Source organism: Serinus canaria, chromosome 17 (assembly GCF_022539315.1).
Source record: "Serinus canaria isolate serCan28SL12 chromosome 17, serCan2020, whole genome shotgun sequence".
NCBI classification, from domain to species: domain Eukaryota; kingdom Metazoa; phylum Chordata; class Aves; order Passeriformes; family Fringillidae; genus Serinus; species Serinus canaria.
Window position 1 is genome coordinate 7818838 of NC_066330.1, and position 12805 is coordinate 7831642.

Sequence of the window (12805 nt, forward strand, 5' to 3'; positions counted from 1 at the left end):
GGCTGGGAATTGGGTTGGAATTAGGGAAAAATGAAGTTGCCCACAAGTGAGCATCGAACCATTAAAAGGCCTCCAAAAAACACCTCAAACCTCAGCCAATTTCTCTGACCATTACAAACCTCAGGAGCCCACAGAGCTCAAATGGAAATTGTACACACAGCAGCACAAGGAATTTTGCCCTGGGTTCTTTTCTAGATTCTGGTCAGACGTGCTTTCGGATAAGTGTTGTTATCAGATGTCTTTGTCAGTGGACTTATCCCACCAGAAATATGAGTCCAGAGTTGCCTGCCCAGCTATGAATGTCAGCCTTGGGTCGTTCTTGGTTGGCCTCTTAAACTTAAGGAAAACCTTCAAACCTACTTTTCCCAAACTGCTACATATATTTAATTTTATGTGCACTACCAATGGGTTTCTCTTGCAGAAAATAAAATAAAAAACTAAAACCAAATCTTAGATTCAGCAGCAGAGAGTCTAAACATAAAACAAGGGAAGAAACCTGAGTCTCCTTCTTTCAACAGTCACCTTACCTTACAGTCTATTGCTACTTTCACAGTAGCAAATTCCCCTCATCTCTGATGCTCATCAACTGCATCTTCTCCCCCCAAACTCTCCTTATCCTCTGTGTCAGATAACACAATTTTTCTGTTTCATATTCTTTGTCTACTTTTACTAGTTTTCATTGGGATCCCTAAAGATCTGACGGCAAGAGATGAAAAACTGCAGGGTGTCCTGCTCCAGGACAAAGGCCTGTGGGCAGGTGATCCACAGAAAAGCTTTATCAACTGGAAGCTGATGAAACTCCCGGGGTAACACACTGATGCTATATTACTCCCAGATTCAGCTGGCTCAGAAGTCAGAGGAAATCTCATCTGTCAATTTTCCCTGTGTAATGAAGAACAGGATTTGGATTGGGAAGCAGCTTACATCTCCTGCAGGATGAAATAAAGCCCTGCTGCCTGTCCCTGTGTCCAGTCTCAGCATGGCCATGTCCACTTTGAACCTGGAGCAGCTGATGTGTCTGGACCTTGCAGAACCAGTATCCCATTAGCATGATATTACAGCTTCCTCAGCACAGAGCCACGATTTTCAGCTAAAGATTTGGCTGGATTTTTGAGTAACTGGAAAGTGACCTTTCTGTGAAACACCACGGACAGGGCACCAATAGTTTGCCTGCAATGTGACATAATGATAAATTCCTCTACTTCACAACAATAGTGTTCATCTCCAAAGGGAAATTTCCTCAGATGTAACACAGGGCTGGGATTCAGAAATGAGTGGGAGATGCAAGGTCTATTTAATTTTGTCATATAAGTTGGTTTAGTTCGAGGCAAGCGAAAAGGAGCTACAGGGATTTCCATTAGATGATGGCCCAGATTGCATGTGTATTCAAGGTGTGTTATTAACTTTAGCTTTCTCAAAAATGCAGTTATTTCACTTCCAAAGAGCTGGTATGAACAATATATTTCCATTTTTAAATCATGCAGACCTGCATTCTTTGAGCTTCCCTTTGAATTTCTGTTATCTCCAGATTCAAAGCAAACTTCATTTAAAACCAGTGAGTTCAAATCAAAATCACATCAAACCATAAACTTCACATGGCATACCTGAAAAAACTGTAAATCACTTCTGACTGGCCCTATCCCAAACTCACATGGGCTTTGACAGCCAGCCAGGTGTAATCAAATATCTAGGATGCTTGCTGGACTCGTGGAAAAAAACAAAATGGAGTTTTGATTTTCCAACAAAACCCTAACCAGATGATTTTTGCACGGTTCAAAGGATCACCACGAGGATGTTGGTTAAGCCAAGGCCAGAAACTACAGAAAAATAGATCAAGAAAAAGGAGAAATAATTGCACTAATAGGATTTAAAAATCAGCTCATGTTTTACAGCAGCTCACAAGCAAACCTCAGCATCTGGAGCTGCTGGGTGCAATCTGCACATGCCCCTGCTTCTCTTGCATTCAGAGATGCAAACTGAAGGGATGCAGAATCAAGAGATAGTTCTGAGTGCACAACACAGTCTCCTGTGCAGCACATGAAAGTGCAATCCAGCAATCTGACATGTGCTCCTGTTTATTCCTGTCAGGTTTCTGCTATTTCTTCAGCTTGGCAGTAGGACATAAAGATGATGCTCTCAAAAACCAGCATCTTCCACGCCAGCACTGCCAGGATCCCACCTCAGGATCAAGCAGCAGCACCCAGACAAGAACTTATGCCTTCAGTTCTGCAAGTATCAGCCTCATTAAAACTAAAAGACATTTTCAAGCTGCAGCACAAGCTCCCGTCTACAACTTCCACATTACTGCTCATAGAAGTGTGAAGGCATTATAGACTGATAAGTGCTTTAGCAGACTGTATATCCATCCACTGGAGAGCAAGGTTAAACAAATACAGGAGCCAGAACATTATTGTTGGCTGAGCGCTCGGGTTCCCGAGCTGCCCGTCTCTGACTCCAGCGGGCCAAGTCCACTGCAGCACAGATCCGTGGAGCTGCAGGCCAAGGCTGGCTGTGGGGTGCTGCAGCAAAGCAAAACAATCCCATCCCATCAGCTTTCATCACCAAGGAGCAGAGCAAAAGCGAATTTTTGGTTGGTTTTTTTTTTTTTTCCCTTCGACTGGAGTGTTTCATTCAGGAGCAGCTGGCACCAGAAAATCAAACTGTCAAAGGCAGAATGTGTGCCACACTTTAGGAGGATCTTAAATATATTTTTGTTATTATACTCATAGTTCTGGCTCACAGGATTCATTGCATTTTTGCAGCTCCTGTAAGGCAAAGAGGGTACAATCCACTTGGTAACATCCCCTCTTTCCTTCCCAGAGCTGGTGGCATACATTTGTTTGGATGAAGAAAACACAGAGCTAGGTGGAGAAAACACAAAAGCAGCAACAAGTCCCTTAAGAGCTTGAGCTCTCCATCAGATAACACACTGGCTGAGATGAACAGAGATGCTCAGAAGCACATGCACAATGACACTAATAAAAAGAGAGATACATAAGAAAGAAATTAAGCCACAAATTTTTCAGCTCTCGGGCAGGAAAAAAACCCCACTGCTTTTGTTTCCAGTATAGTAGGAGACAGCCCTAAATAATGCCATACCTCACCCCAACCCACTACACCACCCTGAATGTTCAGGGGGCACAGGAGCCACTTCCCAGAGATGTGAGCCAAGGCAGGTGCCACCCTGAGCCCTGCAGACCCTTCCCTAAGCTTCGCCTGTGCCTGAGGCAAGCAGCCCTGCAGTGGTTAATGTCAGCCCCGACCACATGATCACACTCAGAAAAGGTCAAAAGAGTGATTTTTCATTTAAAAACATCTGTGTGTTTAAAGAACAAAACTTTCTCATGTGCAGAAGACCAGGGGTTTCCAGTACTTTTATTTCCAGAGTTAAAGCCGTGCTTTTCAGCTTTGTTTAGGGTTATGGCCCATGTAAACACGCTGTGTAAACCACACACTACGCTCAGCACACAGCACTTCCACTGGCAGGGGTAACTGGGGGTGCAAACCTCCCTCCCCCTGGCTCCTTTTCCCTCTCCAGGCTGCTCAGCTTTCTCCACTGTGCTCCCAGGGAGCAGCCAGACACCCTGTTGTTGTCCTTCCCTATATGAAGACGTACACATGCCTCTAATCCTAAGGGTGTAAGTCTGCTCTGGGCTGTCAACAGGCCTTAATTGGATACATCCAGGGAGATGATCCATTGGGAAGAGGCCCTGAATTTAATAGGAAAAGGGAAGCTGCAGAGAGGCACCAGGGGAATGTGGAGGGGGGATTGGAGGAGCTGCCCCGTGCTCCAGGGAGCAGTCACACCTCAGCTGGCAAAACCTTTCAGTTCCCATCCACCTATCAGCCCTATATCAATGGGTTTTAATCGAGATTTAAACCCTCTGGCTTGTTTTTCAATACCTAAAGACATGGCTTGCAGTATGCAAATCAAAAGGTTCCCCCTTGCTTCACCGGGCTTTTCCCACTGAAACTGCAGAGTAATGAAACCACCATGCTGCAAACAAATTCCTCTGAATGAGCTGGACCATCCAGGCAGATCCACAGAGCAGCTGCTGCCTGAAATCCATGCACATCTCCACCCAAAAAAAGCTTGTCTGGGGGAGCCTGTCACTCCCCTCTCACCTTGGAGCAACCTGGTTGCTCTGATAAACCCCAAACAAATTCAGCCAAAATATTTGGAGCGTTTAGTCCTTGATGTCCCAGGTTTGTAGGGGGGTTCAGAGGAACTCCCAGCTGCTCCCAGGAGAAGTTACTGGAGGAATTAAAGTGTTGTGTGAAAGAGGAACTCAGCTTCTTCAGCCTCGCTGCCTTCTAGGAGCAGGCTCTGAGAAGATGGACTGGCAGCAGAGGGGGTGGAGGAACACCTAGCTGCCAAGCCTCAGCCTTTCTCACCAGGAACCACCTCTGGGAAACAGGTAAATTTCCACAGAGTGAGGCTTTCCCTCTCCAGCTGGTCCAGATCACTGTGCATGCACAGTGACAGAGCAGCTCTGCTGGAAGGCCAAATGTTTCAAAGGGATTTGGATGGAGAAAGGTGTGAGGAAGGTCATCTCTACCCTGTGCTTCACCTTCCCCTCTCTGAAGAGTGACTTGTCTCCTCTGAGCATGATGATGCAAGGGTTAATTACCAAAAAAATGGAGAAATTACATTCACTGCCAGCAGTGTATTGGATTTTGGCCCAGTTACCAAAATGGCTGAGCAGAACTTGATGTTCTCCTGAGCTGAGGGCTTCTTGCAGAGAGGAGGTACATGTGGGGACAGATAATAGCACTGATCCTGCAAATAACCATTTCCTGGCACATGTGAGAGCTTGGAGCCAGACCCTGAGACGACAGTGGAAACCCAGTCCCCAGGAGACTCCTGCTGATAGCACGGGGGAGCTGGGCCACTTACCAGATGTGAATTTGAATTACCAGGGTGAATCATGTCTTCTTATCAGATTCCCCACTGAAATGACCTCAGAGGAAAGAGCAGTCCTCCAGCTTTGCAGGCAGCACTTCCAAAAGTAAGCACAGATGTGGGGTTCCTCCAAAGTTACAGCTCCAACTAAGGACGCACAGCTCAGGAGAGAATTGAAGCAGCTCAACAGGGTATGCAAATGGTCCCCATTTTGTAGTTTGTTTGGATTTTTTCCTCATATGTTGTTTTTTAATTATTATTATTTTTATTATTAAAGCTGATTCTCATTTTCAGGTGGTGACAGAGCGATTGACTCAAGACACTTTCAGGACAGTACTGGGTAAACACCATCCTCCAAAACCATGCCTTTTAGAGACATCTTAAGATGAACACCCTGAAATTCATTGGCATTCAAAATACGAGGTGTCTTATGACAATGTGGGCTAAAATGCCCACGGTACTCCAAACAAGTGGTGCAGACAATCCTTCATTTACAAGAAAAAAAGGAATTCTTTGCTCCTGGCATGAGAAAGTTTACTTTCAGCTTAAAGAAATGACCATGTGGTTTTGGGGATGGCATTCCGTTCTGCTGGAGAGCAGCACCCTGCCTGCCTGTACCTCCGTGGTTTTGTAGCTACATTACAACCCTGGAGAGCTCTGTTTACATATTTGACATGTTTCCTTGTGCAGAACATGAAACCAAATTACAGTGTAAAAGCCATTATGGCTTTGCTCTTGCACCCTTTTCCATCCCCTTCTCCCACTGCTTGGTTTAGATCTATCTGGGCATTTTTAACTGTGCTGGGTCTCCTGGCACTGCTTCAGGCAGGTTTATTTGCTGTTGCACAGGGAAATCAAGGAAAAGCTGGTGAAGCCACATGCCAGGGAGCAGGGAGAAGATGGGGGTGGGATGAGAAATGCCGAGACCCCTTCATGCATGAACAAAGCAGACGTGTCGATGCATTTATGCAAAATCATTCTGCTCTGAATGGAGAGGGACCCAAGACAAACAACCCGGATGGGATGCAGGGGAGCTATCCCACGCTCACGGCTGGACATGCTCTGCATCCCAAGGCTTGTGAGCAGCAGCAGCAGACGGGGAGAGTGGCAGGTTGAGGGGCAAGGGCCGAGGAAGGGGGGTCTCTTTTCAGAGGAGTGCATGTTAATGAGCAGTGCCTCTGTCGGGGGGTCCGGCTGCCCGGCTTGCCGATGCCAGGGGGGTCCAAGCTGTTCTCTATTGATGCCTCTAATCTGGGTGGGTGGCTGGGTGTACAGCAGATATGATCATAAAATGGTAATTTACTTCCTAAAGAAGCACATAATCCCTATTGCTGCTCAGGACAATATTCCTTTCTTGCCTTTCTTCTTGTTTCTAGAAACAACAAATGGCATGGAATTCTGCTCTCGTTTCATTAGTGGTAAATCTCTCTTGGTTCTAGGAAGATGGGACCAATTTCCGGCACCTGAGGATTTTTGGTTTGACCTTCATCTCTGAAAAAGTCGGATTGAACCTCTCTGAGAGTACGGTTGGCTGTTTTGCTCTCTGCATCATTCTTTGTTTCTTTTATCTATTTTCTCTACAGTACACAAAGGGAACACAGTGTACCAGCCCCTGGTACTCACTGTTCTGTTTCCCTTAGATGACTTGCATATGTGCTCTTGAAAAATTATTCTAAAAACCAAGGGGGGGAAGGGAGTGGAAAGAAAAAAAAAATATATCCCTTGAGTGTTTGTCAAAATTGCTTGGAATCTCCTCTGACATCTCATTGTGTTCTCTCCATCCTCCCTTTACACAAATCAGCCAGAGGCTACAACATCAGCCATGGGGTCTGAGCTTTACTCCAGCCAGGAGCAGAGGAGCATTGGAAGCCATGGGGGTGGAGGGGATCCCTGTCTGTCCTGGCTGGGAGCAGGCAGCCAGGTGAGGGGCAGCATCCTCCAGCCAGATCTGAACTGACTTTCAGGGTAACACTCTTCCTCAGCCAGCTCTCTGCAAATGTGCCTTTTCCAAGCCAGCCTACCTAGAAATCCCATTTCTCATTTCATTTAGCTCCCCAGAATGCTGAGATCATTCCTGAGTCAAGGCACTGATGGCATATGACACATCCTTGTAGCATCCCTCACCTCGGACCCTTGGCATGGACCACCTCCTCCAGTGAGGCAGAGCAGCAAAGCAAACATGCAAATAAGGAGCAGTGGAGTTCCTTTGGCAGAAAGGTTGCAGAATCCAGATTTCCCAGCAAGTTTCCAGCCATTAAAGCAAGGAGATGGTGGGACAGTTTTCCAGTCCTTTTGTACTGGGAATGAACAGCCAAACTGTGCTAGGATCAAGACAGATTAATTCCCAAACAGGATGATGTGAGGGGGCTGACAGAGCTAAAATGCAGATTTAATGACCTCAAACCCCTCCAGGGCTCTGCTCCCAGGCAGTAACTCTCAGCAAGCCCTGAACAGTTTTCTTTTTATCCAAGATAGGAACATTTCCCTTTCAAGACATCCTGAACTTCCTAGTCCTTGGGAGGTTTAGGCTCAGTAATGCCCAGTGCCTGCAATGTCTCTAAAGGACTTTGAGATCTAATCCTCAAACAGTAGCTTTACCTTTCTGTGCTCCCATTCCCACCTCTATTAAACAGAACAGAAACCAAGCAATGTGGCTGTGATAAGGCTTAATTAATCACTGCTCATTGAAAAAAAAAAAAAGAAAAGTATCTTCACTTCATCCAAGGAAGGAGCATTCCAGCCTGACTATGCCTGACAGTCAGGGCCAGGCTCATGACGCAGCTCTCCAGCCTCAGGCAAAAGACCAAATTGGCTGGTCTGTAGTTTCCAGGGGAAATGAAGACAAAATTTTGGACCCCTGGAACTGACTTTAGACTGGGAGACTGTGTAACCTAAGCTGAAGCCCTTTAGTGGATCAGCCAGTACTGGAAATGAGCTCACTCATGCACAGCAAACCTACATTCCTCCTGTGACAGCCTGTGCACAGTGTCCAGTTCAGCTTTTTCCAGGACTGGTCTCTGATCACTCATGGTTCCTCCATTAATGGTTTTGCTTAGTGGGATTCTGCCCTCATCCTCCAGAGCTTAGTGGTTCAAAGTCTGGCTCGGCTATAAATAACAAAGACATTTGCAAAGCAAATCATCTTATTAAAAATGGGGATTTTTTATCCCTCCAACCACAACAAAACTCTTACCGTTGAAGAGCAACAGGACTTGGCTGTGAACTGGGAAGTTCAAAAAGGGCCACTTGCAGAGCCGACAGACAGACACCCTCCCTCTTCTCAGCAAGATCACCCCAAAGGAAAGGAATGGCTTCTCCATTAAAAGTTGCAGGTTTCCTCTCTTTCCACTCCTGTTCAAGATTACTCTATTTGTTGGCTCTGCTGGATCTTTGGGGAATTATCTTCAGCATTATATTTATTAGACAGAATAAAACTGCATGGCAGAGAACTTCATCATATTTCTCTTTAATTTTCTTATGGTATTTTCTTACCACTCTTGGAGCCCTTGCTCTACCATGTTATTTCTTTTAGTAGTCAGGTTATTTTTGTGCTCCTGTCTTCTCCTTTTGTGGGCTATTCCAGACATAGTGCAATTCTAGACATCTTTGCTGCTGGTGGAAGGTTTTCTGCAGCAAGTCTGGAGGAGAGCAATTGTGGGAATGGTAATGGGGCAGGAGGGGGCCTCTGTTTGTGGGAAAGATGTAATAAGAATCCTCTTCCACAACTTCTTACTCCATAGAAGCCCCTGTGGGGTACCCAGAGGAGAACAGGGTGTGTTCTTTAGTCCGGGAATGAAAACGAATCCCAGGATCTGTCTGTGCCCAGCAGCCTTGGGAAAGAGTCCCCGTTCTGTTAACTGTGCCTGAGCTGTGTGGCTTTTTCCATACACTGGAAAACCAAGCTCAAACAATAGCATAGGGCAAAAAATAGTTGTGTGTATATATATATGGATACACGTATGGATATATGGATACTTGGTCTAAACAACTTCTACACAGCTGGGAGGAAATGCAACAAAAGGCAGTTCCTGAGGGACTGTCCCTCTAAATCACCAACCCACACCAAGAGCCAAGTCTTGAGCACACATGACTGTGACAGGAGTAACAGGGTCAGGAATCAGCCACCTAAATACCCATTAGTCCCTTCCTATAATTCTCTCTTGAAAAGGTCCAAAGGGAAGATGCAGATGATTCAGTTCTCCAAAAGCAGGAGTGCCACCAGCAAGGGGAAAGGAGAAATCGCATCTCCAGTGTCCTGTGATCAGCCTGCACTCATCTACCTGTGCTCTGCTCACCCCAGCTGGAGCATCCCTCCTGGAATAGGCCTGTCAGAGACTTCCTCCTGAGGCCTTAGCAAAATATCCAAATCCCCCCTGCTTGGTACAACTGACTCCAGCAAGAGAGACTAACAGGAGCTAATGCACTCACCCAGCATAAACTGTGGCAAAAAAACTGATGTGCAAGGAGAGGCTCTTTGCATACTCACAGCAGAAGCAGGAGGGGAAAAAAGCCAGCTCAAGAGTGAGGAAAGCCATTACTGCTGAATTCCTGCAGCTGACAACAGGCACTGAGCAGCATTTGCTTCCAGGTTTGTGGAAGATACAAGATTAGAAATCAAAGTGCAAAACTACCCTGCACTGGTGTTTGCATTTCTGTGCTGGTGCAATGTTGCTGACTGGCCCTCTTTGGCTCTGAATATGATGCTGTCAGTACTGAGAATATTTCTTAATCAGCACTGAAGGGTGGCTGCCAGGAAAGTAGAAGTGGCTGTCTCTCAGTCTTGCTTCTGCAGAAAGGGCGATTGTTTAAAGGGGGGGGGCTGTTTGACCTTTTCATTTTTCAAATCTGTATCTCTTCGCCAAGACTGTGTCATTCTTTTTAAGCGTTTTATTGTTCAAAACAAATCTTATACTGAGAACTTTCCTTTTTATCTCCCTTACTATGTTGCCAGTCGGCAGCCTCTCACTAACAAGTGATGTAAGAGCCATCTCAAACTAATAACTAAGTATCTAAGGAAAAGCCAGCTGCGATCACGGGCAATGTCTGCAGTGAACTGAGCAAAGGGGTCACAGAAACAGCCCTACAATAACTAGAAAGTGCTCTCCAGCTTGTGCTTATCAGCAATCCCCCAGCAGGTAAACAAGGCACATGGGCAGATATTGCTGAGATACCACCACAACCAACCAACTTGGGATGCAAACTCCTCAGAAAAAGCCTTGACAGAACTATGACAGTCATGCAGAGAACCTGGCATTGAGATAGCTAAGGATGAGAAACATTTTAAGTCAGGACATGCTTAAAACATTTTAAAGCGCCTTGAGAGCGTTGGGGCAGAGATGAGAGGTGGGGATGGCTGACAGACAGGCAGCTTATGTATTCTGTACATTGCTGGGCACTGCACTCAAACATACCTTTCATGGCATTCCTGATGGGAAGCCAACACAAATACCACTCTGATTAATCAGGAAGCTACCCAGCAACAACACGAAAAGTTTGCACAAGACCAACGAGCACATAACCTACTCTGAAAGGTATCTGGGTGAGGAAAGGTGCTCTTTCCATCAATACAGGAAACCCCTAAGGCTCAGGGCTTGTGCAGATAATGAAGCCAAACATGTTTACACACCAGTGATCATTACATGCAGCGATTAGAGGAGATCTTAGGTTAATTTTCATCTCCACAAGCTAACAGACTGATGACCTGCTGCCCCACCTAACCTCTCTAGAGTGACAAGTCAGGTGCTTTCCCAAGACAACTGTCTTGTTCCTGGGGGAAACAAAAACTTTCCCATCATCTGTATGATTAAAAAGGTCAATGAACCCCATGCACTCAAACTGGTGCAATAGGACCAGCTGAGCTAAAGCAAAAATTCTTGTTGCTGGTAGTAAATAGCACAGTGTTATCACCCCAGGGGCCAGGCAATAACAGGAGGCATGTTCCCATTCGCTCTGCCAGTGTGTGATATGCCACTGCTCTGCCTATAAATACAACAGCTTTTTTTGCCTTTTTTTTTTTTTTTTTTTAACAAGGCTGTGACAACTTCATCTCATCTGGGTACAACAAACATGCCTGAGTTGTGGCTACACAGATGTTGTGTTGTGTGTGTGTGTGGTGGTGGTTTTTCTACCACAGGACCATATGTTACCTACTGTGTGGTGTGGCTGAACTCCTACCAGTGCTTCAGAGAAAGCCAGGGCAGCTCTGGAGCAGCTGGGGGGACAGAATGCCTGGGTACACACCCAAAAATCAGCACCTGAGCTGGAGCCACTTGCCTTTGGTCTGCACAGAGCTTGAATGAGGAAGAAGTTTTGAAGGCACAAGCAAGGGTCCACAGGAAAGTTCCTTTTACAGTGTGAAATAATAAATGAGACAATGACAAAAAGTCAATACTGGGCTCAGGATTCTGTCTTGATTCTCTGCCAGCTAACCACGCTTTGTGCATTTAGAACTGACCTGGTCATTAATTTGTTACAGACTTGTGCAATGTGAGCAAGGCCAAGTCTCTTGCATAAAGATGTTTTCTCTTGCAAGCCAACTGGAAATGCTTAACATTTACTATGCACAGAGAGATCTGCTTGTCATATCTGTGACACGGCACTCCTCTCTGCACTGCCCACTCAAGACACCTCTTGAATAATTAGATTCTTAGAAAAACTTTTCTGCATCCAACCAGAAGTCAGCCAAAGTTGATTAGTGTGATAAGTTCTCTGTCTGTAGTAAGGGATAACAGTGGGGGCTGAAGGAGGAATATACAAAGCAGCTCTAACATATGAAGATCCTTTACTTCTAAAAATCATCAACAAGCAATGTGGGCTTTCCCAAATCAGGCTGCATCTGAACTGCTGCATCTGCATCATGTACAGCTCTGTTTTCCAGACATCTATCTAATGTTTTTTTGAACTCATTTGGATCTAATTCTCTCAAAGAGACAAAAGGTAAAGTTATGGTAACTGGAGCTATTTATGTTACAAAGGAGACATAGGAGAAGGGGGTTAAAGCTAATGAATGGCTTTGGGAATGGACAGGACCTTTCTCAGAATAGAACAATAGGGTGCTTTTATGGAACTGGGAGGCAGAAAACACAAAACTATTAAAAAAGAAAGAACACTCTTTTGTATTATTTGGCATTAGCCTTCAGAACTCATTGCCACAAGCTCGTTCCCTGTGCTTGCTGTGAAGAGCTGTCTATCTCTGAGGTGATGATGGTTGGGAGAGGTGACTCCTGCACAGCTCATTGAATCAACCCAGCCACAACTTCAGCCAGTTCCAGTTGGGTGACTGGCACTGAATTTCAACTCATCACTACTGATCAGGCTCAGGAAGAGAGAAGCTGCTGCCAGGAGCCATCCTTGGTGAAGCAGCAAGTGAACAGGCAGGGGTTACAGCACCCCTGAACTCTGAGCACCGAGCTCCACCTGGGAGCATTGCTCCTTGCTGGACTTCCAGGAGAGGAAGAGGAACATGCTGTCCTTACCTGGGTTGCTGCTGGCTGGCCAATGACCACCCACCCTGGGCACTGCTGGTCACTGTGGTGTGAGACAGAGACGTTGGAAGCCCACTGATCCAGGAAGCCTTTGGGAGTGTAAACGCCACAGTCTTTGATGCTGGTCATTTGCTCAAATTCCTCACAGACTCCATCGCCGTCATGGAAATAGCACCTGCTGGGTTCATCTGCCAGGGGAAACAGAGAAAACAAACTACACGTGTCTGCAGGGTGGTTCCTAGGACCTGATACTATCAGTGGTCGTGTATCTGCTGTGTCAGGTCACCTTGAGTGGAAGCATTGGTCACTTCTAGGTCATACCGAGGTGATTTAAATAAAGCCAAGCAACAATAGCCAACTTTCGTATTGGGCAATTCCCCGAAGATATTTCCTAATGTTAGGGGGCTTCTGCTTATTT

General features: G+C 45.8%; 1 protein-coding gene across 1 annotated transcript in view; it reads right to left on the reverse strand.

Moving 5' to 3' along the window:
* PAPPA (pappalysin 1) overlaps positions 1–12805 on the reverse strand; it is a 179849-nt gene that overhangs the window by 62760 nt on the left and 104284 nt on the right. Inside the window, exon 10 of the mRNA XM_009093509.4 lies at positions 12379–12575. Within this exon, the coding sequence (XP_009091757.2) occupies positions 12379–12575 (197 nt within the window). The remainder of the gene's footprint in view (positions 1–12378; positions 12576–12805) is intronic.